The sequence below is a fragment of the Alosa pseudoharengus genome, unplaced genomic scaffold (genome assembly GCF_046254945.1).
Source record: "Alosa pseudoharengus isolate Yale_2024_CS ecotype anadromous, Long Island Sound unplaced genomic scaffold, YU_APseudo_1.1 YU_APseudo_1.1_scf_13, whole genome shotgun sequence".
Lineage (NCBI taxonomy): Eukaryota > Metazoa > Chordata > Actinopteri > Clupeiformes > Clupeidae > Alosa > Alosa pseudoharengus.
Genome location: NW_027468598.1, coordinates 38,191,911 through 38,215,856, shown reverse-complemented (window position 1 = coordinate 38,215,856; position 23,946 = coordinate 38,191,911). Strand labels below are relative to the sequence as shown.

Sequence of the window (23,946 nt, the reverse complement as noted above, 5' to 3'; positions counted from 1 at the left end):
AGCGTTACACGGACCCGGACCTACGTATCCTTCAATAAATCTTTCAATCCTTCATGAGATATGTCAATAAATCGTGAAAAAGGTAAAAACATTTTGAAATAAATTATTTAAATTGAATTTGATTTGAAATGGAATGTATTTGATTATTAATTGTAGTTATTGACCGATTGATTGGCACATACAATGAAGGATAGATTGATATTATAATTACAGATAAGTCACAAAAAATCCTCCAAAAATGCTGTTTGATATTTAGGCTACATAGCAGGATTCAGCCAGACAGTGGCGTATTGAGATTAGTGTAACAGGAGCAGTATCAGCAGTTGGCTTGTGGACTGTTGTAAGGGTTGACAGGAGCTTCAAAGGACTCACTGTATTTGTACTGATGTTCTTTTGTCCACACAAATAAAACTATGGTGCCTTTGGACCAATTTTATTTTACAACAAACTGTTCTCACCTAGCCTGGGTTTTCCCATGCTGCCTTACGCGCTCAATTTTATTCACGCTGCTAGGAAGCCTGGATTCCATGGAGCAAATTTTCGCCTCAGTTAGAGGACCAATCACAGAACGGAGGGAGGGCAGCAAGACGATGACGACACACCGAAGCCGCTATAAGCTACGTACAGACGCATTTGATAGACATTCGTAGCATCCAATAAATGGCTCTGGGCATTCGCAAACCACGTTTCAAATAGGAGAAAATGAATGTCTAGTTCCCAGACCCCATAGTTCTCACCTGTACCAGAACAGTTCCTCAGGGAGAACCCTGATGTGGTTCCTATGGAGGCGTTAACAAAGAAGTGCTGGGCGGAGTCTCTGGTCATTAGAGTGCAGTTACTGTGGACAGAAGACAACATAACATGTGTCAGTCAATACCATCACAACATAACATGTGTCAGTCAATACCATCACAACATAACATGTGTCAGTCAATACCATCACAACATAACATGTCTCAGTCTAGTCTGGCTATTACCAGACCAAGCTCAATCTTTTAAGATTGACCATTGGTCTGGGGAGTCTGCTGTGTATTTTCTACTGCACAAGAGGCGTGATCAGCGGGCATACAGTTCAAATGACTCTGTACGCAGCATAACATGTGTCAATCATTACCATCACAACATAACATGTGTCAGTCAATACCATCACAACATAACATGTGTCAGTCAATACCATCACAACATAACATGTGTCAATCAATATCATCACAACATAACGTGTCTCGGGCCCTATCATGCACCCGGCGCAAGGTGGTGAAAAGCGCAACGCAAAGCTTATTCTTACACTCAAAAAAGGCCCTATTATCGTAGTCTTAAATGCATGGTCACTGGCGAAAATCTTATTTAAATTTAGTGGGATGTCCAGTCCACATTGGGAGTGTTTTCGTTATCAAATATCGGGTGGACGGCGCAACAAGGCGTTCCTAGGTTTCTTAATCAGTCATGGGTGTGTTTTGGGTGTAACATCATTTAAACCAATGAGAATTACATTTGTAATTCCCTTTAATATCAAGCAGCGCAACTTCAAATAGCACATCGGTATTTTGATAGTCAGCGGGTCTTAAAGTAGCTCCAAACTGGCGAATTCACAAAGCATTTTAGCCCTTAAAATAGCAGCTAAGTCTGGGACAGCTTAAAAGAAGTTGGGAGGACTCCTAACTCTTTATGGGCCGAATTCTCCCACTTGCGTGCACTTCCAATTCCGCACTTTTCAGTTACACACATATTGCCCCATTTCCGCTTTTGTCACACCCACAGCGTGAAAGTTCAAAATCAAGGCGGCCTTATGAAAGAGACGTGATTTATTTAAAATAGAACCAGATCGATCCACCACCTCCTTAATTCAGGTTGATATGAAAACGTGGAACGTGGACTTTCTCATTGACTTTCTGAATGGCATTTAAATCCAGAAAGAACACAAACCAGTCTTTGATTTTGAAAACATAACTTGTAAGCAAGGTGAACTGAATAGCAAACGGTATGGTGTGTCATCACACAGCCTAACAAAGAACTGACTTAACGAAATTTCACTTTTGGTGGTTTGTTTATAAAAACTCAAGACTTGAGGTGTTTAGATTCATAATTTAAAACTCACTGTTGAGAAAGAAAGTTTCAATGGCAGCTGCTTCACATAATATCAATTTATCTAACGAACGATGCTAACGAAGCTGTAGGCTGACACCAGCAGTTTCGAACCAGTAGGTAGACTGGCATAACAATACCAGCCACCATTACAAACAAATCAGAGACAGGAAAATATAAACTATGCTGCTAGACAATAGTGCAGGTGTCTGCGCAAGTGTATGGATGACTTTGGTCAAGTTGGAAAGAAATGGACCGATATGAATGAAGCAGACTATGGGATGATGACTTTGCGTCAAGTTAAAACTGAAGATGCAGTCAGTCAAGTTGGAAAGAATGTTCTGTGGTTATGGTAGAACTGAGTTCTTGAGGGCTGATGTTCTGTGGTTAGGATTGGTGTTCTGCGCGTACCTTGTTTGGTCCTCTGCGTGTTGCGGCTCCAGGTAAGAGAAGAACTGGCAGGTGGCATGGAGAGTGCAGTTCAGTTGGCACTGCCAGGCACTGGAGGTGGGCAACGTGTGGAGGATCTCACCCACAAACACCACCCCGTACTGGAGGATCTCACTAACAGCACAACCATCTGCACATACACACACACACACACACACTCAGACACAGCAATTCAGCTTCTGTTTAAATTTGCGTCACATAAAAACTGCATGAGAAGGCTGCAGAGATTGACTACTGTCATGCAACAAATGCCTTCAGGACAGATGAGAAGACATTTTATTAACAATGCTGATTCTTTCTTTTTTAATGCTTCCTGACACCATGAGCTTCTAGTTTGACAGCAATGCTGTCTGTTTCATTCATATTCATGTAATAATTGGGCTACTAATGTGTGTTAAGTGATCTCAGAGTTCCTACTGTGTGTGAATGCAAAAAAAGCCCTAGGAACTGTGTAGTTCTAGAACGGTGTAGTTCTAGGAACTGTGTAGTTCTAGGGGTAGCCTCTCCAGTTATTTAGTAGAACTGTGATCTTCGAACTGTTGTGTCTGAATGTGCCTTATGTGTATGTGTGTGTGTATGTGTGTGTGTGTTTCCATGTGTGTGTGTGTGTGTGTGTGTGTGTGTGTGTCCATTTGTGTGTGTGTGTGTGTGTGTGTGTGTGTGTGTGTGTGTGTGTGTGTGTGTGTGTGTTTCCACGTGTGTGTGTGTGTAACACTGGCCTGAGTTGATCTGTAGACTAAAAAGCCTCTTGTCTCCATCAGTGCTGCAGTAGTAGGAACCTCCATCCTTTTCTTGCACAGACTCTATGTGCAGCTGGACTCGTCCTGACACCACCTGGCAGCGCGCGTTGTTCCCACAGCCCCCCTGGCACTCCGTGGAGTTCCAACAGCCCCCCTGGCAGTCCGACAGGCAAGAGAGGGTCACAGCGCCCCCTGGTGGGAGAGTGGTGTTCAGAGGACACCTCTGGTACACAGTGGCAAGGGGTGGTGATGTCCCATCAGACTCTACACCCGCACAGACAAGACAGGAGACAGGAAGGAAGATAAGAACACCAGGAAATGACATCACAACATGATAACTGTGAAGGGTGGGAGGAGCAACTATATGTGTAATTTGGCTGCATTTCTCCTCAGTGATTTTTCATTAAAACGCCAGCGACCCGGGTTCGATTCCCACCCTGTGGTCCTTTCCCAATCCAACCCCTACTCTCTCTCCCACTCACTTCCTGTCATTCTCCACTATCCTATCTGATTAAAGGCATAACAAAATTAAAAGAATAAATAAATACCAATGATACTATAAGCAAGTCATATGGGTTAGTCTCTGTGAAATATTTGTTCCTTAACAAAGTTACGTGCTGAGGCATAAGTGACAGTGAGTTCCTGGTTCTGCCCATTAACGGCTACAGAAGTTCCAAAACACTCGTTTAGTTCATTAGCTGACAATGAAACATACAAAGGCAGACATGGGCCGATCTCTGTAACTCCAGATACCACATGGCTAACACTGCCTCACTACACTACACTAGCTGTGGCTAACACTGGCTCCATGTAGCCCTCACTACACTACACTAGCTGTGGCTAACACTGCCTCACTATACTACACTAGCTGTGGCTAACACTGGCTCCATGTAGCCCTCACTATACTACACTAGCTGTGGCTAACACTGGCTCCATATAGCCCTCACTACACTACACTACACTAGCTGTGGCTAACACTGGCTCCATATAGCCCTCACTACACTACACTAGCTGTGGCTAACACTGGCTCCATATAGCCCTCACTACACTGCACTAGCTGTGGCTAACACTGGCTCCATATAGCCCTCACTACACTACACTACACTAGCTGTGGCTAACACTGGCTCCATATAGCCCTCACTACACTACACTAGCTGTGGCTAACACTGTCTCCATGTAGCTCTCACTATACTAGCTGTGGCTAACACTGGCTCCATGTAGCTCTCACTACACTAGCTGTGGCTAACACTGGCTCCATGTAGCTCTCACTACACTAGCTGTGGCTAACACTGGCTCCATATAGCCGTTACTACACTACACTAGCTGTGGCTGTTGTTTGAATAAGGCAACTCTCATTTTGATGAGTTCTGGCTTCACATAACAAAAGGGCATGGCTGCATTCACTGTCACTGGGTTGGTGGCAGAGGTGAGCAATCATGAGTCATGTTTCAGGAGACTATAGAGCAGGGCTCTTCAATTGGCGGCCCGCGGGCCGGGTCCGGCCCGCGAGGTCATTTGTACTGGCCCTTTAAAAAAAATGTAATCTCTAGCAAGCGCATGAGCTGTTGTCCACTCTTGCATCTCTCACTCGCTTTAGTCCTGCAGCCACTGCACCTCAGCCCATTGAACAAGTTAGGCTACATTACAATTCATTACATTTGTACATTTATAAGCTGAACGTAAGTGCCATAGTTTAGTTTCAACCTAAATTGGCACGTTGGAGTTTATCTACTAATATTTAACAGGTTGCACCACACAAATAGTTTCTGTCAACAATATCGCAAAAAAACACGGGAACAATTTCTGCAAAACTTGGTGGAAAGGTGGAGCAGATCCGACTCAAAGGGAATTTCAAAGTATTTCTATATAGTAGCCTGGCTATTGCCGATGTCCTTCATTTCTTCACGTCTTAACATAAACAAATGCAATTATAGACTAGCAAGTCTGAAATGAGCCTGTCTAAAAGCCTCTTGGAAATCATGTGGCATGTTCCATTAAATGCGCACTCAATTGCGATTCGAAGCAAAAAGTAGGGTATGATAGCCTAACGAAGGTAAATTGCATATTTGTAAATGGCGACGGCAAAACGTTAAAGTGAATCGTAGACTTTATAATAAAGAAAGTAAAGGAGATGATTTGCACCTCCGTTCACCAAATAAAGGCCGTGGTTGTGTTTCTACAATATTGTAGCGTCGGTGGATGTACATGTCTAACGTTGAATGAGTGTCTCCCAGAATGCAGTGCGAGTGAATGCTAGAATGTGTAATGTCGATTATAATAGTTGTAGTTACGTTTAGCATGTTGTGTATTTGTTAGCGTGTTAGTCTCTTTAGTTGTACATCATGTGCTTATCCTCGTGTTGATGTGTGTGGTGAACCCACCCCACAACCCACCCCACAAAACGTAATTTCTGTCAGAAACCAAGTAGGCTAAACGTTTTCATTGTCATCGTGAACTATGACGATGCCCATGTTCAGTAGGCTATGTGTTTCATTTATTCAAGCAGTGACATTTGGTTTAAAGGTGCCATGTGTAAGAATTGAGGTAAAAATATCCAAAAAATGAGCTACACGCATCAAAAGAATGAGAAGAAATAAGGGCGATGATGTCATTCAAAAAATGGCAAGGTATAGTGCTGCAGAGATATCAACCAGAATTAGCATGCTAAATTACTAGCCACAGCCCGACAGGTGTCATAATACCAGCTTCGGCCATGGGAGGCGGTATGCGGGCAACATAACCGCCAGCCAAACTGCAATACACGTTTCTCGGTTGTTACTCTAGGGTAGACCAACTCACTTTCTGGAGGTATACTGCCTCCATCTTTTATGGAATGTGGAGTATGAATTGTTTTTTTGGCGGATATTACACATGGCACCTTTAATGCATGGGGTAACATGAGGTGCGTCAGAAAAAAGATGGGCCTGTCCCTCTCAAAACATGTTAAAAAAGCGTGATTAGTAGCCTGGCTTAATTGCCTTCCTACGTACTTCCGCTCGATTTTCATCTCCCTCCACCACTCCGTCTGGGATTCCGGCCATTGGCCGCGTTCGCAGCGGTAGATTCGACTCCGCGCCAATCAGCGAGCAGGAGGCGGGAGTTGTGAGAGACGACGTCGAGATTCTGCGCTGTGTTTGAATTGTAGTCCTCGAGGAGTTTGGCAATGGCATAAGTTAATGAAGCAATTCAGTCCGTGCTGGCTACGCTTCCAAATATTCAGGAACTGAACTCCGAACAAAAAGAGTCTTTAACACATTTTATTTCGGGCAAAGATGTCGTGGCCCTACTCCCTATGGGATTTGGGAAACGTTTGATTTGTATCGCGCAGTAGCCTCGATATTAAATTACAGCATGTGCGGCAGACCCGGTATGAATGAAGCGGCGTGTTTTCAATGATCACATCTAGCTTTGACAATTGTGATGATATTGTATCGCTGAGGCTATTTGCCACAGTGTTGGGCTTTCTGTGTTCCCGGCGTGTGCGTGTGTGTGTGCGCGAGTGTTTGTGTCTCCCTCTCCCTCCTGTGTCATGGAATGTGTCAATGAGTTCTGATGTGTTTTGATTGGGGGGAGGTGTCCGGGAGGGAATATTTAGGTGTATGGATAGGTTAGCGATTGCTAAGGGGAAGGGAATAGAATAGGGGGTTCTAAGACGTCTAAGTTTAGTCAGAGTAGAAGTGGATTACGTGCGACTGAGTTGTGTTGCGTTGTTGGCCGATGAGTGTGAATGACGAGTGATTGAGACCGTGATTTATCAGCGATCATTTTGTTGTTTTGTAGTGGACACCTCCTGTTGCCCGTGCACTGAATGCACCCTTACACCTGTTCCCAGAAAGCATCGTACCCGGGGGTCATTTCTAGAAAAGTTAGCAACGACGTTGCTCAACCACCATGGTACGACGCAACTTGCGACCAAACAACGACACTGTTACACCTGTTTCCAGAAAGCATCGTACCTGTGTCGCAATTCGCTACCTCCGACGTTCGAACACCATAGTTCCAACAACGTTGTTGATGATGCAGCGATACATATCATTGGTGGAAACAGTGGCAACGTGTAATACCCCACCCCCTAGAAATGTTCTGTCACGGCCTATGTCGACATGTTTCTAATCTAAACCGAGTGATTAATGCTGGTATTGTCATTGCCATCAGCCAAAACCTAAACCTATTGCAAGCATAGAAAACAGTTAACTTAAGCAGACCAATATGAGTCATTATTTGTGTTATATATCTGTGTTGGAAAAAATATATAGCCTGGACAAATACCTGGGTATCCCATAGGGTTATTAACTGTCTCGTGGCTTAACGGCAGCGCGTTGGTGCACTGCGCGCTCGGCCGGAGTTCGCATCCTATCTCTTCTTTTCATCTCTGAGTAAAAGTAGGCCTACGAGACACAACAATAGGTTTTGACCATACATATTTATGTATATAGTTACTCTACATCGAGAGACCATAGGTACAATACATCAGTCAAAAACAATTGAATCTACGTGTCACACTAGTTCATCTGCAGGTAGCGAGAAGCAAGAGGACAATCTCACATCATAAGAAAATCGAACCTACAACGTTGGGATAATAAGTCATCTGATTTAGCCACTACACCATTTAACACTGCTGCTGTTAGGGACTGTGAAGATTATAATACTAAAATCAAGGCAATACTTTAATTAACATAAATAGCAAGAATGAGCCCAGTAGAGGAGCAGTGTCTTAATCAGAATTAAGCTACAGGATAGATCAATCATTGAGTCACGAGATAAACATCCACTTCGCAAATTTTGGTTAGGCGGTTGTGATTTTTGGTTAGGCGCTCCGGACACCAACAGGAACTACCAAGGAACGACACAAGTGCGACTGCCTAGGGGCAGTAGTTCAAACGACCAAACTTTGCGTCCTTGTTTGCGATTGAGAGTTCGAACTACCCTTTCTAGAAACACCAAATCCAAGAACGATGGAGCGTACTACCGAGGTTGAGACGCAAGTTAGCAAACGATGCTTTCTGGAAACGACCCCCTGTGTCGCAATTCACTACCTCCGACGTTCGAACACCGTAGTTCCAACAACGTTGTTGATGATGCAGCGATACATATCATTGGTGGAAACAGTGGCAACGTATAATACCCCACCCCCTAGAAATGTTCTGTCACGGCCTATGTCGACACTTTTCTAATCTAAACCGAGTGATTAATGCTGGCATTGTCATTGCCATCAGCCAAAACCTAAACCTATTGCAAGCATATAAAACAGTTAATTTAAGCAGACCAATATGAGTCATTATTTGTGTTAAATATCTATGTTGGAAAAAATATATAGCCTGGACAAATGTCTGGGTATCCCATAGGATAACAACTGTCTCGTGGCTTAACGGCAGCGCGTCAGTTCGCTGAGCGCTCGGCCGGAGTTCGCGTCCTATGTCTTCTTTTCATCTCTGACTAAGAGTAGGCCTACGAGACACAACAATAGGTTTTGACCATACATATTTATGTATATAGTTACTCTACATCGAGAGACCATAGGTAGCCCTATAATACATCAGTCAAAATCAATTGAATGTCACACTAGTTCACCTGCAGGTATAGCGAGAAGCAAGAGGACAATCTCACATCATAAGAAAATCGAACCTACAACGTTGGGATAATAAGTCATCTGCTTTAGCCACTACACTATTTATCACTGCTGATGTAAGGGACTGTGAAGATTATAATACTAAAAGCAAGGCAATACTTGAATTAACATAAATAGCAAGAATGAGCCAAGTAGGGGAGTCAGTGTCTTAATCAAAATTAAGCTACAGGATAGATCAATCATTGAGTCATGAGATAAACATCCACTTCGCAAATTTTGGTTTAGGCGGTTGTGATTTTTGGTTAGGCGCTCCGGACACCAACAGGAACTACCAAGGAACGACACAAGTGCAGTACACAAGTGCAGTAGTTCAAACGACCAAACTTTGCGTCCTTGTTTGCGATTGAGAGTTCGAACTACCCTTTCTAGAAACACCAAATCCAAGAACGATGGAGCGTACTACCAAGGTTGCGACGCAAGTTAGCAAACGATGCTTTCTAGAAACGACCCCCAGAGCAGCGAGCAGGGCTGGGGACGTGAGTCCGGGCGTGTGCAGGCCCGAACTGCACTGTATGACCACTGAGCATAGATAAACAGTAAAATGTAGCTGGGACGGTAGAGGGGTTAGAAACCCATGAATGAAAATAGTCTATTTATTTCAGGTAGCCTATTTTTGCACCAAAAATATGTGAAAACCATGGAAGTTTAAAATGTAAAAAAAAAAAAAAAAAAAACTCTCACATTCCCAGCGCCCCCCTAGGTTGTATGAACGCCCCCTAGGGGGCGGTACCGCCCCCGTTGAGAAACCCTAATCTATAGGAAATAAACTACCGGAGTTTTGGAACGATATATCAGCCTCCCCGTCTCCTAACTTCTCATCGGCGTTACAATATGTTATCTTCAACCTTACTGTTGAATAGTTATTTGCTATTCTTCCACTAACTCTTACATTTGTATCGCAAAGCTGGCATGGTCATTTACATCCATCTTGTTCGCTTTGGTGGGGAATGATAATTGTTGTGGGCAATTTCTGAGTGTTGTAGTGTAGCTTACTTCACGATCGAGCTGGCGCATAACATACGTCACGGCCAAACTTTAGCGATTGGGTGAAATCAGATCCAATCGTTTCAAACTTCTACAGAGTCCACGCATCCAGCTTGCAAACGTTCGTCAATAGCCGAGATCCCAGACCCTTGTAGAAGCGAAGCTTACCAAGGGGATGGCAAATTGCCAGGCTACGTGATTAGCAACCAGAAAATAAAAAAAATCCCGGGGGACACACCCCCGGACCCCCGTGTTTTTATTATTAGGCTATTATGACTGGCCTGCCCCCACTGCTAAAAAAAATCTAGGGGTCACGGTCATCTCAAAAATGGTGGGAACGTCAAATGTAACTAGAAAATGCAATTCCAGGGAATTACCATTGCATGTAAATGCAAAAAAGATGCTGTGTATAACATTAAATTACTTACAGTATGATTATTCAGATTACATAGACGTGTCCAGTATTCTTGAAAACCACTTACTTGATTAGATGTTAGCTTAGAGTATATGACAATCAGTAAAAATAAATTGTTAATTCAATATTGATCAACATTCTTTGTTTTAATACAGCAGAATGATACTCAGAATACACTAATGAACACTTAACAACCAATGTAAGCTTGAAGTAAAAAAAAAAATCACAGTTGTGTGTGTGTGTGTATATATATACAGAACTTGATAATGCCAATCATATTATCCTAAGACATATCTATTTATCAGTGGTAATTCTGAAATGGCAGCAAGAGCTAGAGGTCTCAGTTAATTGTAATAAATAGGTCACTTTTGATGGTGATATAGACTGAAGAACAAGATTCAGCCCTTCAGATGATCAGTTTTAGACAGAACTTAGGTTAAAATCTTAATTTTCACACAGCACAGCTCAGGTCTAAAAACAGAAGTCTAACAGCACAGCTAAGTTTCACAGATGTCACAGCACATGATTCAAATGTATGCATGTGTGGAAATTGCAGTAAATCGCAAGAGACAATTTCTCACGTTGAGCACACGAATGCGTGTCTCGTTTATTTCAATAGGAAAAAACACTGAAAAACAAAATGGCGCTGTCCAGCAACAAAACAGGCATGGGGCTACACGTCATCACACATTCATAACATTTAAAGGGACCGCGATCCCTGAACAGTTATAACAAAGGTGAATTATGCCGGTCACATTCACTACACACGTCCCCCCAGAATTCACCATATCAGAAGTAAAATCAACAGTCAACGGGGAGGTGGGCGTATTAACCGGCCACAACGGCTGTGCTGTACCGGAGGTCGATGAGACCCAACTGCGGCAGGTGTCCCGTCATGACACGGGTGTGGGGCATGGCGTGTGGGAGGCTTGGGAGAGAGGGGAGTAGGGGGTGGGGGCAGAGCTGGAGGCCGTCCGCGTCGTGGGGGCTGGGCCTGGCCACATCCAAGTGAGCCGGTTTGAGGCGGTCAATGGAGAGTCGCTCCGGTTTGCCGCCCATGTCCACCACAAAATGTTTGTCTCCTGCCTCCAAAACACGGAATGGGCCCTCGTAGGGCGGGCGTAGCGGTCCTCTGTGGGCATCGTGGCGAATGAAAACATAGTCAGCCGTCTGAAGCCCAGTGGGAATGTGCGACTGAGGGAGGCCGTGACGGGAAGTAGGGACAGGTGCGAAAAACCTCGCATTGTCCAATAGAGTTGACCGCTGGAGAGTAGCAGACCAAGGAACCGTGGTGCTAGGGACAAAATCCCCTGGGACCCGCAGCGGCTGTCCATAAACAAGTTCGGCGGATGAGGACTGTAAGTCCTCCTTTGGCGCGGTCCTGATGCCCAGCATCACCCACGGGAGTTTGTCGACCCAGTTGCTGTCTTTGAGGCTGGCACGCAGGGCAGCCTTCATTGACCTATGAAAACGTTCACAGAGTCCGTTAGCCTGCGGGTGATACGCAGTCGTGCGGTGGAGTTTCACCCCGAGGCTCTGAGCGACAGCATTCCACAGCTCAGACGTGAACTGCGCGCCTCGGTCAGAGGATATATCCGAAGGGGTGCCGAAACGAGCAACCCAGGTTCCGATAAAGGCCCGTGTCATCTCAACAGTTGCCACCGACGTCAGTGGCACAGCCTCAGGCCAGCGGGTGGTCCTGTCAACCATGGTTAACAGGTATGTGAAACCGTGAGAAGATGGCAGAGGGCCGACCAGATCTACATTCACATGGTCAAAACGTCTCTCTGGAACCGGGAACAACTCTAGCGGGGCTTTAGTGTGACGGTGTACTTTGGCCCGTTGGCACTCAACACAGGTGTTAGTCCAGTCCCTAACGTCCTTCTTGAGGCCGTGCCAGACAAACTTTGCTGCAACCAGTCTCTGTGACGCTTTCGAACCTGGGTGGGAGAGACCATGGATGGCATCAAAAACTTGTCGTCTCCATCCTGTGGGAACGATTGGCCGAGGACTGCCTGTGGAGACGTCACACAGGAGCGTGGTGCCAGCATCTCCAAAAACCACGTCCTCGATCTGCAGCCCTGTAGTTGAGGTCCTCAGGAGTTGCACGTCCGGGTCTGTGGTCTGATCTGCTGACATGCGGTGGTAATCAAAGCCAAGATGGACTGCCCCCGCCACAGCCCGTGACAGGCAGTCCGCCACGTAGTTGTTCTTACCAGCAACATGTTGCAAGTCCGTAGTGAACTCTGAAATGTAGGACAGATGACGTTGCTGGCGGGCGGACCACGGCTCAGCCACCTTGGCCATGGCAAAAGTCAGTGGCTTGTGGTCCACAAAAGCAGTGAAGTGTCGACCTTCCAGCAGGGAACGAAAATGTCTGATGGCGAGGTAGAGACCCAGCAGCTCCCGGTCGAAAGTACTGTACTTACGCTCGCTGGGACGCAGCTGACGGCTAAAGAAAGCCAGCGGCTGCCAGGCCCCGCCTACCCACTGCTCGTAGACAGCACCGACAGCGTAGTCCGAGGCGTCCGAGGTGACGGCGATGGGGGCTGTTGAAGAAGGATGCGCCAGCATGGTGGCATTCGCCAGGGCTGCCTTAGTGGCAGCAAAAGCCTTGTCCCTGCTCTCTGACCAGTCCACAATGTGCTTGGGCTTACCTTTCAAGGCCTCGTGCAAGGGCCGCATAAGCTGAGCAGCTCGAGGGATGAAGCGGTGGTAAAAATTCACCATGCCGAGGAACTCCTGTAGGGATCTGACAGTGAGCGGGCGTGGGAACTGTGTTACTGCCTCCACCTTTGATGGGAGAGGGACTGCACCGTCCTTAGTGACTCTGTGTCCCAGGAAATCAATGGTGGAGAGACCAAACTGGCACTTGGCGGGGTTGACAATTAGCCCGTGTTGGCTAAGTCGCTCAAAAAGGGTTCGGAGGTGCGCCAGGTGCTGAGACTTGGACGTGCTCGCTACGAGGATGTCATCCAAGTACACAAAAAGAAAAGGTAGCTCCCGTAGAACAGAGTCCATGAGGCGTTGAAAAGATTGGGCGGCGTTTTTAAGGCCGAATGGCATGCGCAGGAACTCAAAAAGACCAAATGGCGTGATCACGGCTGTTTTGGGAATGTCCAGTGGGTGCACCGGCACCTGATGATATCCCCGGACGAGGTCCACCTTGGAAAAAATCACCTTACCTGCCAGGTGAGCTGAAAAATCCTGTATGTTCGGGACTGGGTATCGGTCAGGTGTCGTTGCCTCATTAAGCCGCCGGTAGTCGCCACACGGGCGCCAGCCGCCGCCCGGTTTGGGGACAATGTGGAGGGGTGATGCCCACGGGCTGTCGGATCGACGGACTATACCCAGGCGTTCCATGTTTGCAAATTCAGCCTTTGCAACGGCAAGCTTGGTCGGGTCGAGGCGCCGAGCGTGGGCGTAGACGGGTGGACCAGTAGTGGCGAGATGGTGCTCCACACCATGCTTCACGGCGGATGCAGAGAAGGTGGGCTGAGTGAGCGCTGGGAACTCGGCAAGTAGACGGTGGAAGTCATCTGAGGCTGAGAGCATGCTAGACAGTCGTATGGAGTCAGTCCCGCTGAGCGTGCACGTATAAGAACAAAATGTGACGGCGTCAATCAAACGGCGGTTCTTTACATCTACCAACAGTCCCTGTGCACACAGAAAATCGGCTCCGAGGAGGGGAACGGCAACCTTTGCTGTAACAAAGTCCCAGCCAAACCGCTGTCCTCCGAAACACAATTCAACGTACCTCGTTCCATACGTGCGGATGGGGCTACCATTGGCAGCTTCCATAGGGGGGCCGTGGCTGTCAGTCACCATGTCCAAACGGGATGCAGGCAGGACGCTCCTCTGTGCTCCCGTGTCGCACAGGAAACGTCGTCCGGAGATGCTGTCACGGATGAAAAGTAGCCTGCCTACGCGGCCGACGCTCATGGCCACTACTGAGCGCCAGCCCTGGCATTTCCCGACCCGCCGAAACTGCATGGCGAACGACATTTGTTAGCCTTGGGTCCAAACTTGGCGTGATAAAAACACAAGCCTGAAGACTGTTGGGGGCCAGAAGACTGCTGCCGACGAGAAGTGGTTGCAGCGATGAGTGTGGAGTCGTCCAGCGTCACAGGAGCGATGTGTGCGGGAAAAAGCGCGGCCACACAATGTCCCTGACTTGCCAGGAAGAATTTGTCAGCCTCTTCAGCCAGCCTCCGACAGTCAGTGATTGTGGTGTTGGCTAGTGCAGCCCTGACTTGGGAAGGCAGCTGATGCAGAAAAAGTTGGATAAAAAGAAAATCGGGTCTGTGCTCACCCAAGAGATCCAGCATACGGTCCATGAGCTCAGATGGTTTGCTGTCACCCAGTCCTTGAAGGGAGAAAAGCCTGCTGGCTCTCTCAGCGTCTGACAGTTCAAAAGTTTTCAACAGGTGGGCTTTGAGTGCTATATACTTCTCAGTTGCCGGAGGGTTTTTAAGAAGGCTCACCACTCTGGATGCTGTTGAATTTCCGAGAGCCGACACAACGTAGTAGTACTTTGTTGTATCCGCGGTGATCTCACGCAACGCGAACTGCGCTTCAGTCTGGGCCAACCATGCCGACGCCGACGATTCCCAGAATTCGGGGAGTTTGAGGGTAACAGCGTTCGCGGTCATGGTCGTGTAGTGTCTCTGGATACGTCCAGCAGACTAACGTCGGGGTCACCAGTGTGGAAATTGCAGTAAATCGCAAGAGACAATTTCTCACGTTGAGCACACGAATGCGTGTCTCGTTTATTTCAATAGGAAAAAACACTGAAAAACAAAATGGCGCTGTCCAGCAACAAAACAGGCATGGGGCTACACGTCATCACACATTCATAACATTTAAAGGGACCGCGATCCCTGAACAGTTATAACAAAGGTGAATTATGCCGGTCACATTCACTACACATGCTTCATATAGTTGTCGGCATAGTCCTCCTGCAACAATATAATACTCAGAATGTCTCAGTGTAGATCTCAGATCTACGTCTATAGTTCAAAGGTATGTGCAGATATGTTGAGATATGGTCACATGTTTTTTAGGAATTAATGTTTGTGTTAATGTCAGCGATGTATGGTTGGCAGGATGTGCACACAGACAGGCACACACATAATGTAATACACGGTCATCACCACACTGGTCTGGTCTGGTCCCTAAAAGACAAAAGCAAACAAGTTAGAGTTATACCAAAAACATGGAATGTGTACAATTGTTCAATACAACTTAGATATTTAAGTGAGGTTGTTGCACCATAAATCTGTAATGGTAGTTAAATATACTAGCCTATAGTATTTCACGGCAAACAAAGCAACATGTTTGACGTGTTTTATTAATTTGACAGCCAAACAGTTTAAAGTAAACAGCTTAGAACACTTTGTAGGCAAAGGGTGTGTTGTTGCTGTTGATAATCATAAACTGAGTCTTAAGGATGGACCATTCTGATATTAAGCATCTTGATAACCAACTACACTATATCTTACAGCTTGCTAGGTCTGTTATCCACATTTTTTCTACAGATTACGATGTAGCAGTGCTAGGCCTACTTTAGGATGTAGCCTACAACAACTGGGAAGCTTTAATTTATAGGCCAGAATAATGCAGAAATGAGTAGCCTAGGCCAAGTAAACATACTCTGTAGCTATGTTGACAGCACAAACGTTATACCTCAACTTCTGTAGTGTGTTTTAACAATACTTTGGTCATATGGTCCGTTTCCAAACAGTAAGGTTTTAATCAGGTCCTTTTCCACAGGTTATCAAGAGCCAGATAGTATAACGCTAGTTAAAACGCTACTGGTTAGTGAGCAAATGTAACGTTAACGTCAGTGCTCAGCTGGGAGCGACGTTAGGTTTGAATGTTGTTAGCTAACGTTATCGAAACCTACAGCTAACCGGTCAATTTAAAGTGACGACTTATTAACGTTGATTAGGTGGGTTTCATAACTTTCCTTACATAATAAATATCAACGGATAGGATAAGTGCTAACGTTAACTATTCCCCTAACGTTAGAACTACCGAGTTTGGCTACTTGTGACCTATCATTTCATACATAGCCTAGGCCTATAGTAGAATGCTACATAACAATGTTTGACGACATAAATGAGTCAAATACCAAAAATCGGACCACTTACCTTGTTTGTAGTTAGAGAAATGTGCCTCTGGAGGAGAGTTTTACGAGCAAGTAAAGTATCACGGCAGGTCAAAACATTCAGAAGATTCACAGCTCCAGTGATAAAAAGATTGCAGCGGACCAGCTGTTGATTGCTATCAGGTGCAGGTCACGTCATAATGCTAAAAGTTGCCCGCCACGGCGGTCAATGTTAAGTCTATGGGATTTTATCGCTCTTTTATCGTAAATATCTCAAAAAGTATAAAGTTTACAAATATGAAAAATACATTCTACGATTGTCCGTTACAAGAGCTTTGTAGGAGTCTTTGAATGAGGTCAGACGGTTCAGCGGTTTCAGTCGCATTAAACGTTGAATTTGGTCGGAAGAAGAATAATAAGAAGAACAGCGATAATAGTCCATTGCATTTACATGCAATGCAACAAGGCCTATTCATGGGTTTCATCTGGTCCCTTTCCACAGGTGTATAAAATCAAGCACCTTGATTATCAATGCAGGCTGCATGGTGCTTTGATACACCTGTGGAAAGGGACCTGATGAAACCCATGAATAAGTCAGAAGAGCTATGCGACTGATTACACCTGAACAGTGTTTGAATCCTGTTTGTACTCACTGGAAATCTTGGACCTAGCAGTACTGTGCAAAGCACAGATTCCATTTGTGTTATCTGTTATCACAGATTTCATTCCATATTAGCCACCATCAACCAGCCAATGATGTTGTTATGCATGTACAAAATACAACATTTGAACACCCATATTGCTGCTGTTGTAATTCATTGTATATACAGCTGTTAAAGGGACACCAGGCAACGTTTTTGTGTTAATTACTCATCTTCGTAAGTCGGTATATGGTTAAATGACTCATTACAGGGCGAATGAAGACTCTCTCGCCCGCCCCTACTGCCTGTAGGAAGAATATCCCGCTTGCAAGTTCAGTGTATCGTACCCGGCGACCGAAGCAGTTTCAGTTTCCATCCTGCATCCACAGCACAGAGGGAGGCTAACGAAATGCTAGCGATTGTTGCAAATGTGTGTATAATGGCAGAGCCGGCAACGAAGCAGCGAAAACCCTTGACGGAAGATGCAAAGAAAAGGAAAAGAGCTTCAGACCGAGCGAGGGGGAGTTTCGTAGAGAAAAAGCATCAGGCTTGCCTGGTGTCCCTTTAATGTGATTACTCATATTTCAAGCCGCATTTCTCCGGCCCCTCAGTTGTGATGCTTTTCATGAACTGGCCCCCATTACAAACTAATTGAATAGCCCTGCTATAGAGACTATTCCACTCTAACTTAGAACTGACTTAGAGCACCGCAAAAGCCACCACACAGTCCCAGTTGCCTGAATTACCCAAACCAGACGTGTATTTGTGTAAGAACATCACAAGAGCTTTAAAATGTGAGTAAAGTCTGAGGCAGAAGTGAGCCATCAGGGGGCGATCATGAGTGATATTCCCAGTGAGCCATCAGGGGGCGATCATGAGTGATATTCCCAGTGAGCCATCAGGGGGCGATCATGAGTGATATTCCCAGTGAGCCATCAGGGGGCGATCATGAGTGATATTCCCAGTGTAGTACATTTGAGCTGAGTGAGTGAACACAATTAACAGCAGATGTCACCCCTCTGTTGCAGCTAAAATTAAATTTATAATGTTGATATCTGTGTGAGGAGAAATGAGTGTTGTTGTAGTCAGTAGTAACTGTGTGTGATGAGTGTTGTGTTGTTGTCAGTGTAGTAACTGTGTGTGTGTTGTGTGTGATGAGTGTTGTGTTGTTGTAGTCAGTACCTAAGCCAGAGACTTTCTAATGTGGAGACACAGCACTCAAAAAATACTCCATAGAAATGCATGGGGCTAGTTTGTATGTATTGCTTGTTGCCCTTATCTCAGTGTCTACGTGCTGTAGTGTCTTATAGCTCCAGTGGAGCCGCGACCGCACTTTAACAAAACATTTATGTTCAGACATTTGTAATAAAACACCAGTAATAAATAACGGAGTGACTATTTACACCCCTGGTACAAATAGCCTTGGCCACACAGCTGAGCTATTCACACCTGTGACATAACAATAAAAAGACGTTGCTCACGTGCACAAAAAACATGGCGGACATTCGTTTTTTCGTCAGCAGAAAGTGAAGAATTCTGAAAGGTTTTGGCACTAATATCTGTTCAGATTAAGTTTTAGATTGAAAAGTTGTGTTTTATTTTCATACTCTTGGTTCAGTGAACACATACAACCGTCAGTTTGTTAGTTAACAGAAATGTCGTGAATATGACGTTAAGGCCTATAAGTTTACCCGCAAACACCATGTACTTATGGAAGAGGATAGTGCAGTGGTCACAGATAACATGCAGGAGGCTGGGGTTCATTTCCCGTGTGATGCGTTTTGGCAGAGTGAGTGTGCATATGTACCAACGTCTCTGGAGAGAAGGCGCGCAATTTGAACAAGAAATCGGTTCTCAAACGGAATTTTTGATTGCAACAATTAGCTAGTTCCTGCACCAGGGTGTAAATAGCATACAGTACTATATACACCAGGTACGAATAGCATCCACTTCTAACTATATATTGATGCAAACAGCATACCTTATTCAGAGTGTCTATTACACAGCTGAGCTATTCACACCCTGTTACATAACAACAAAAAAACATGTTGCTTGTTTTTATTATTATTATAACATTGTGTGATCAATATGCCAAAATAAACTCACACAGGGGTGCAAATAGCATACACTTTTGAACTTGTGTTTGCTGAACATTCAAAGAAATTCTCTTAACGAAGTCCCTCTCTCCTGTGATTGGTCTCCCCTCCTTACTGCTCCTGTCACATTAGGAAGATCTGACACAATATGCCACACACAACGCTTTGTGCAGGCCATGTAAAATACTGTTTTTTGTTCATCTTTATTTGTCAGGAAAAAAACGGAAAAAAAACTTCACTGGCATATTATGCATGTGCCCAATTATGTAAAGTGTGTCTCTGTATGCAGACTGATAAGAAGGTTCTAATTATTGTGGATTTGATATGACAACCAACAGTCTACTGAACATACATACATACATACATACATGCATACATACATACATACATACATACATACATACTGTACATACATACGACCCTGGGAACATAGCACCCTGGCAACATAGGACCCTCTATCTACCATGTACAGTTGGGGAATATAGGGACTTGGAAACATAGCACACTGGGAACATACAGTAGGACCCTCTATCTACCATGTTCAGTTGGGGAATATAGGGCCTTGGAAACATAGGACCCGGGAACACATGGATGACCCCAGTTATTGTCAGTAATGAGGAATTGAGGTCATTGACATTCCACAGTTGTATAACTTTACAAATGTGTAATAATTAGTCTCGTTGACACCGCATATCTCAATTGAGATTGAGAGTGGGTTTGGAAAGGCTTCATTGACTTACGACTTCCAGGAATTCTGCAGGCTGAATTCAAACTCACTAACAGGTTTGTCTGGGTTTTGGGTTCACCTTGTTCTGTGATGTACACAGAAGGTATGCAACTTTGGAAAATAAACCTTGTACTAGGACTGGTACAGATTTCTGGCTTTTATCACAAAATGCACAATTGTTATGGTTCCACTCCACTACTAGGAGAGGTCATTTAAAGCTGCAATCATTAAAGATGGCCTTACTGATAGAGCTGACCTCAGTTAAACATGTAACAGACTAAACTGCCCTCTCAGTTAACCCATTCAGTTTGCAGTGGGAGATCCCAAACTCATAAAGCATCCCAACCCATTTTAATGTGATCACTTCTGACTTTAGATCAAGGATCATTGAACTGCCTGCCATTACCTGATCTGACCAGCAGGTGGAGGCATAGCTGCGGCCACAGTGTCCAGTCAGAGCCTATTAAGTGAGCATGTGTGTGGAGCTGCTGTTTGTGTGTTTGGGCCCCAGGCTTTGGGCTGTTTCCTGCTCAAGCACAGACGGCCACATCACTTGTTTGGTGGAGGCCATTTGCCTAGCCGACAGAACCGCTGGACAGCTGTGCCATATCTAATGTGTGATTTGCCTAGCCGACAGAACCGCTGGACAGCTGTGCCATATCTAATGTGTGATTTGCCTAGCCGACAGAACCACTTACAGCTGTGCCATATCTAATGTGTGATTTGCCTAGCCGACAGAACCACTGGACAGCTGTGCCATATCTAACGTGCCCATTCAACTGCTTCCCTAACGTACCCATATAACTGCTTCCCTAACGTGCCAATTCAACTGCTTCCCTAACGAGCCCATTCAACGTGTTCAATATTCAATATATAATTCACAGCTGGGCGTCTGCAGAACCATGTTGTTGTTGTTGTTATTGTTTAGATGAAACAAGCTCCTCACCAGCCTTTGGTCTCTTCTCAGGCTTTCACAATGACCTGTGCCAAGCTGCTGATCTTTTGTGTCTATTGTGCAATACCACTGGCATGCTCACGAGGCGCCATTATGCTCAGTAGAGCTTGGGATTATAAGGTTCTATCTGCGTTCTGAGTAGTTCTGATAATTGAGCTTCAAAAGTGAGTGAGTGTCCAAAAATGCACACAACTTCAAGAAACACCTCACCTTATTAAGTTGTTACAGAATAAGAATATGTCAACAACTACATTTTGACAAAATGTTCAGATAGATCTATATTTAACTAAGGGCTTGAAATGTACAGACGCAACTGATAACCTGCCAAACCTAGAGATTTGCATATCACATCAAACCTGTTTGCCCAGTCCAGTTCTTTGTTGATCAGCTAATACCGGTAAAATATAGCCATGGGCTTTTTGATCGTACCTGGAGAACCTGGACCACGTGGAGAACCTGGACCACCTGGAGAACCTGGACCACCTGGAGAACCACCCTGGCAGTGGACTGTCCTCTCACCCAGCAGGAGCACAAGCAACAGGGTGATGCTCTGGGTTCTGTGGAGAACACATGTGGGTTCACATGGAGAGAACATGTGGGTTCTGGAGAGAGAACAACAACAAAACAACATCATTCAGTACAAGGCAATAGGAGAACAAATCATGAAAGCAGTCTGTTAACCCCTCTCCTTCAACCACACACTTCAGACACTGAACACACACAACTACCACATACATAGCATGTGGTATCCCAGAAAACAAATATCAACAAATCAGAAATAAATGATTCTCAGCATCAAAAACAGTAGCAACCATGTGAGACAGAGCATGAAGTTGTAATACACCACATCTCACTGCAGATAAATAGATAAAATAACAGTTTATGCAACGCCCAACAATGGATCTCAGCCAACTGACTGATCTGTCTTGCTGACATAATTGATTATCGAACAATATTTTCCAGACGGTGTATTTCCCTTTTCCCCTTCCCTTATAAGATATTTCATAAACGATGCTATCTTTGGAATAATTCATAAACGATGCCATCTTTGGAATAATTCTGGACTAGAATCCCCCTTTTCAGTCAAAAATGTATATATTACTGATTTCGGCTGAGTCGGTGGACTAGCCATTCTTTCTGACAACCGTCTACACAGAGCCTTCTTTGTCTTTTAGGCACTTTAAACACACACGTTCTTCAACTTCCATATCAGCATCCACTATTCACAAAGGTGGAAGCCGGGAATTGAACCCACAGCATGTATGCAGTAGCCTGAAAAGTTGTGGGGTCAGTTTTTGGCTTCCACCCTTGTGGCCATGAGCAAGGTACTTAACCCCAAGTTCCTCTGCTTGTAATAAGTGATGTACTTCACTGTCACTTTGGGTAGCGTCTGCTAAATGAACACATGCAAATGTAAATGTGCAGGATCAACAGGTCAGTGTTGTGTGAAACAGATCACCGGAGGGTGAAATCATTTCCTTCTGTATCCCTTCACAGCTCATGACTTCAAACACTATACACACTCTCTCTCTCTACCCACTCACCAACACACACACACACATTGAAGCTCCCAGTCACCACATTAAAGGCTACAGGTCATGTACACATATCAATCTTACACAACAAACCATCTCTCACATATTCACACTCACACACACACACTACACTCACACACAATGTCTGTATGTATGTGTGTTAGAGAGGTAAAGCGTCTCCTCTTCAAAGCCCACCAGTAGAACACCAAACACTGCCTATGCCTATACCTATATCATAGTATGCTATAGTATAAAGTATCTATCTATCTATCTACCATATGTTTCTGTGAGTGTGTGTGAGTGTGTTAGAGAGAGAAAGAACGCCTCCTCATCAAAGCCCACTGGAAGAACACCAAACACTCACCTGTCCATGTCTGCTGGAAGTGTGTGTAGAACACCAAACACTCACCTGTCCATGTCTGCTGGACGTCCGTGGCCTTTGGCCTTCGTGCCTGCGTGTGCGTGTGTGTGTATGTGTGTGTCTTCTCTCCAGTCGGTCTGTACAAGTCCTCCTTTCTGAGTTCTCTCTGTTGTGAGCAGGTCCAGTGTGATGCCAGAGCTCTTTGGCTACAGATACTTAGCACTCCCTCTCTCTCTCTCCCTCCCTCTCACTCTCTCTCCCTCTCTCTCGCCCTCTCTCTCTCTCTCTCACACACACACACTGACACACACCCACACACAAGCACACACACGCAAACACAAACACGGTCTTCTTCAGAATTACATAGACCTTCATTTGCATTTAATACAGTTCCTGCACACAAATGGACAGACACACACAAACATACATACACAAACACACACAAACATACACAAACACACACAAACACACACAAACACACACAAACAGAAGTGGCAAATGTGTCATAGCACACAGCATCAAAGATAGATCCTCTTCAGTTTACTATTGTACTAAAAGAGGGGGGGGGGTGGTGACGCCAAACTCTACATATTGAGTGCCATCCAGGATACCAGGAGCATGTTATCCAATGTCAAAGTAACAAGCCCACACATCTGTGGGTGAAGCCACTTCTTATACCTTTAACACACACACATAGAAAATCACAACATACTTCCCCCCAACAATGATCCACCCATCCAGTTGGTATTAACAGAGATAAGGATGTTACAAAACCCCTTAACCTTCTAATGGCCTAGGCCCTAGGCATGTTTGTGTCCTTGGGGTGAAGTCAATCAGACACCCTACAGAGTCTGTAAGGGGTCCTGAGTACTACAACACTAGTATCTAAGTGTGTTTGTGTGTGTTTGCGTGTCTGTTTGGCAGGTCCTGGTGAGTGTGTGTGTTTGTGTGTGTGTGTGTGTACGTGCAAGCGTGCCATAATAATTTGGTTTCACATTTTCTTGTCATTCTGTTGTGCTGCCATCAAGAGATTCAAATGAGGATTCAAAGATGGAGCACAGCGGAACGGCTCACAGTATCCAAAACAACCAGGAAGAGTCTATGCATGCACGCACGCACACATCCGGTAAATCAAACTTTGGGCTTTAAGTTTCTTAAAAATGAGCTGTGGTTAAATATTAAAATCAGAGGATATACAGCTCATGGCTAAAATGTCTATGTA

General features: G+C 45.0%; 1 protein-coding gene across 1 annotated transcript in view; it reads right to left on the bottom strand.

The window, feature by feature from the left end:
• The window catches only part of LOC143121428 (macrophage mannose receptor 1-like), an 84,359-nt gene extending 61,450 nt beyond the window's left edge, over positions 1-22,909 (bottom strand). Inside the window, exons 1-5 of the mRNA XM_076281788.1 lie at positions 22,773-22,909; positions 21,258-21,430; positions 3,252-3,536; positions 2,494-2,662; positions 738-838 (exon numbers count right to left, since the gene is read on the bottom strand). Of these exons, the coding sequence (XP_076137903.1) occupies positions 738-838; positions 2,494-2,662; positions 3,252-3,536; positions 21,258-21,430; positions 22,773-22,780 (736 nt within the window). The 5' untranslated portion in view covers positions 22,781-22,909. The remainder of the gene's footprint in view (positions 1-737; positions 839-2,493; positions 2,663-3,251; positions 3,537-21,257; positions 21,431-22,772) is intronic.
• Positions 22,910-23,946: the final 1,037 nt, after the last annotated feature.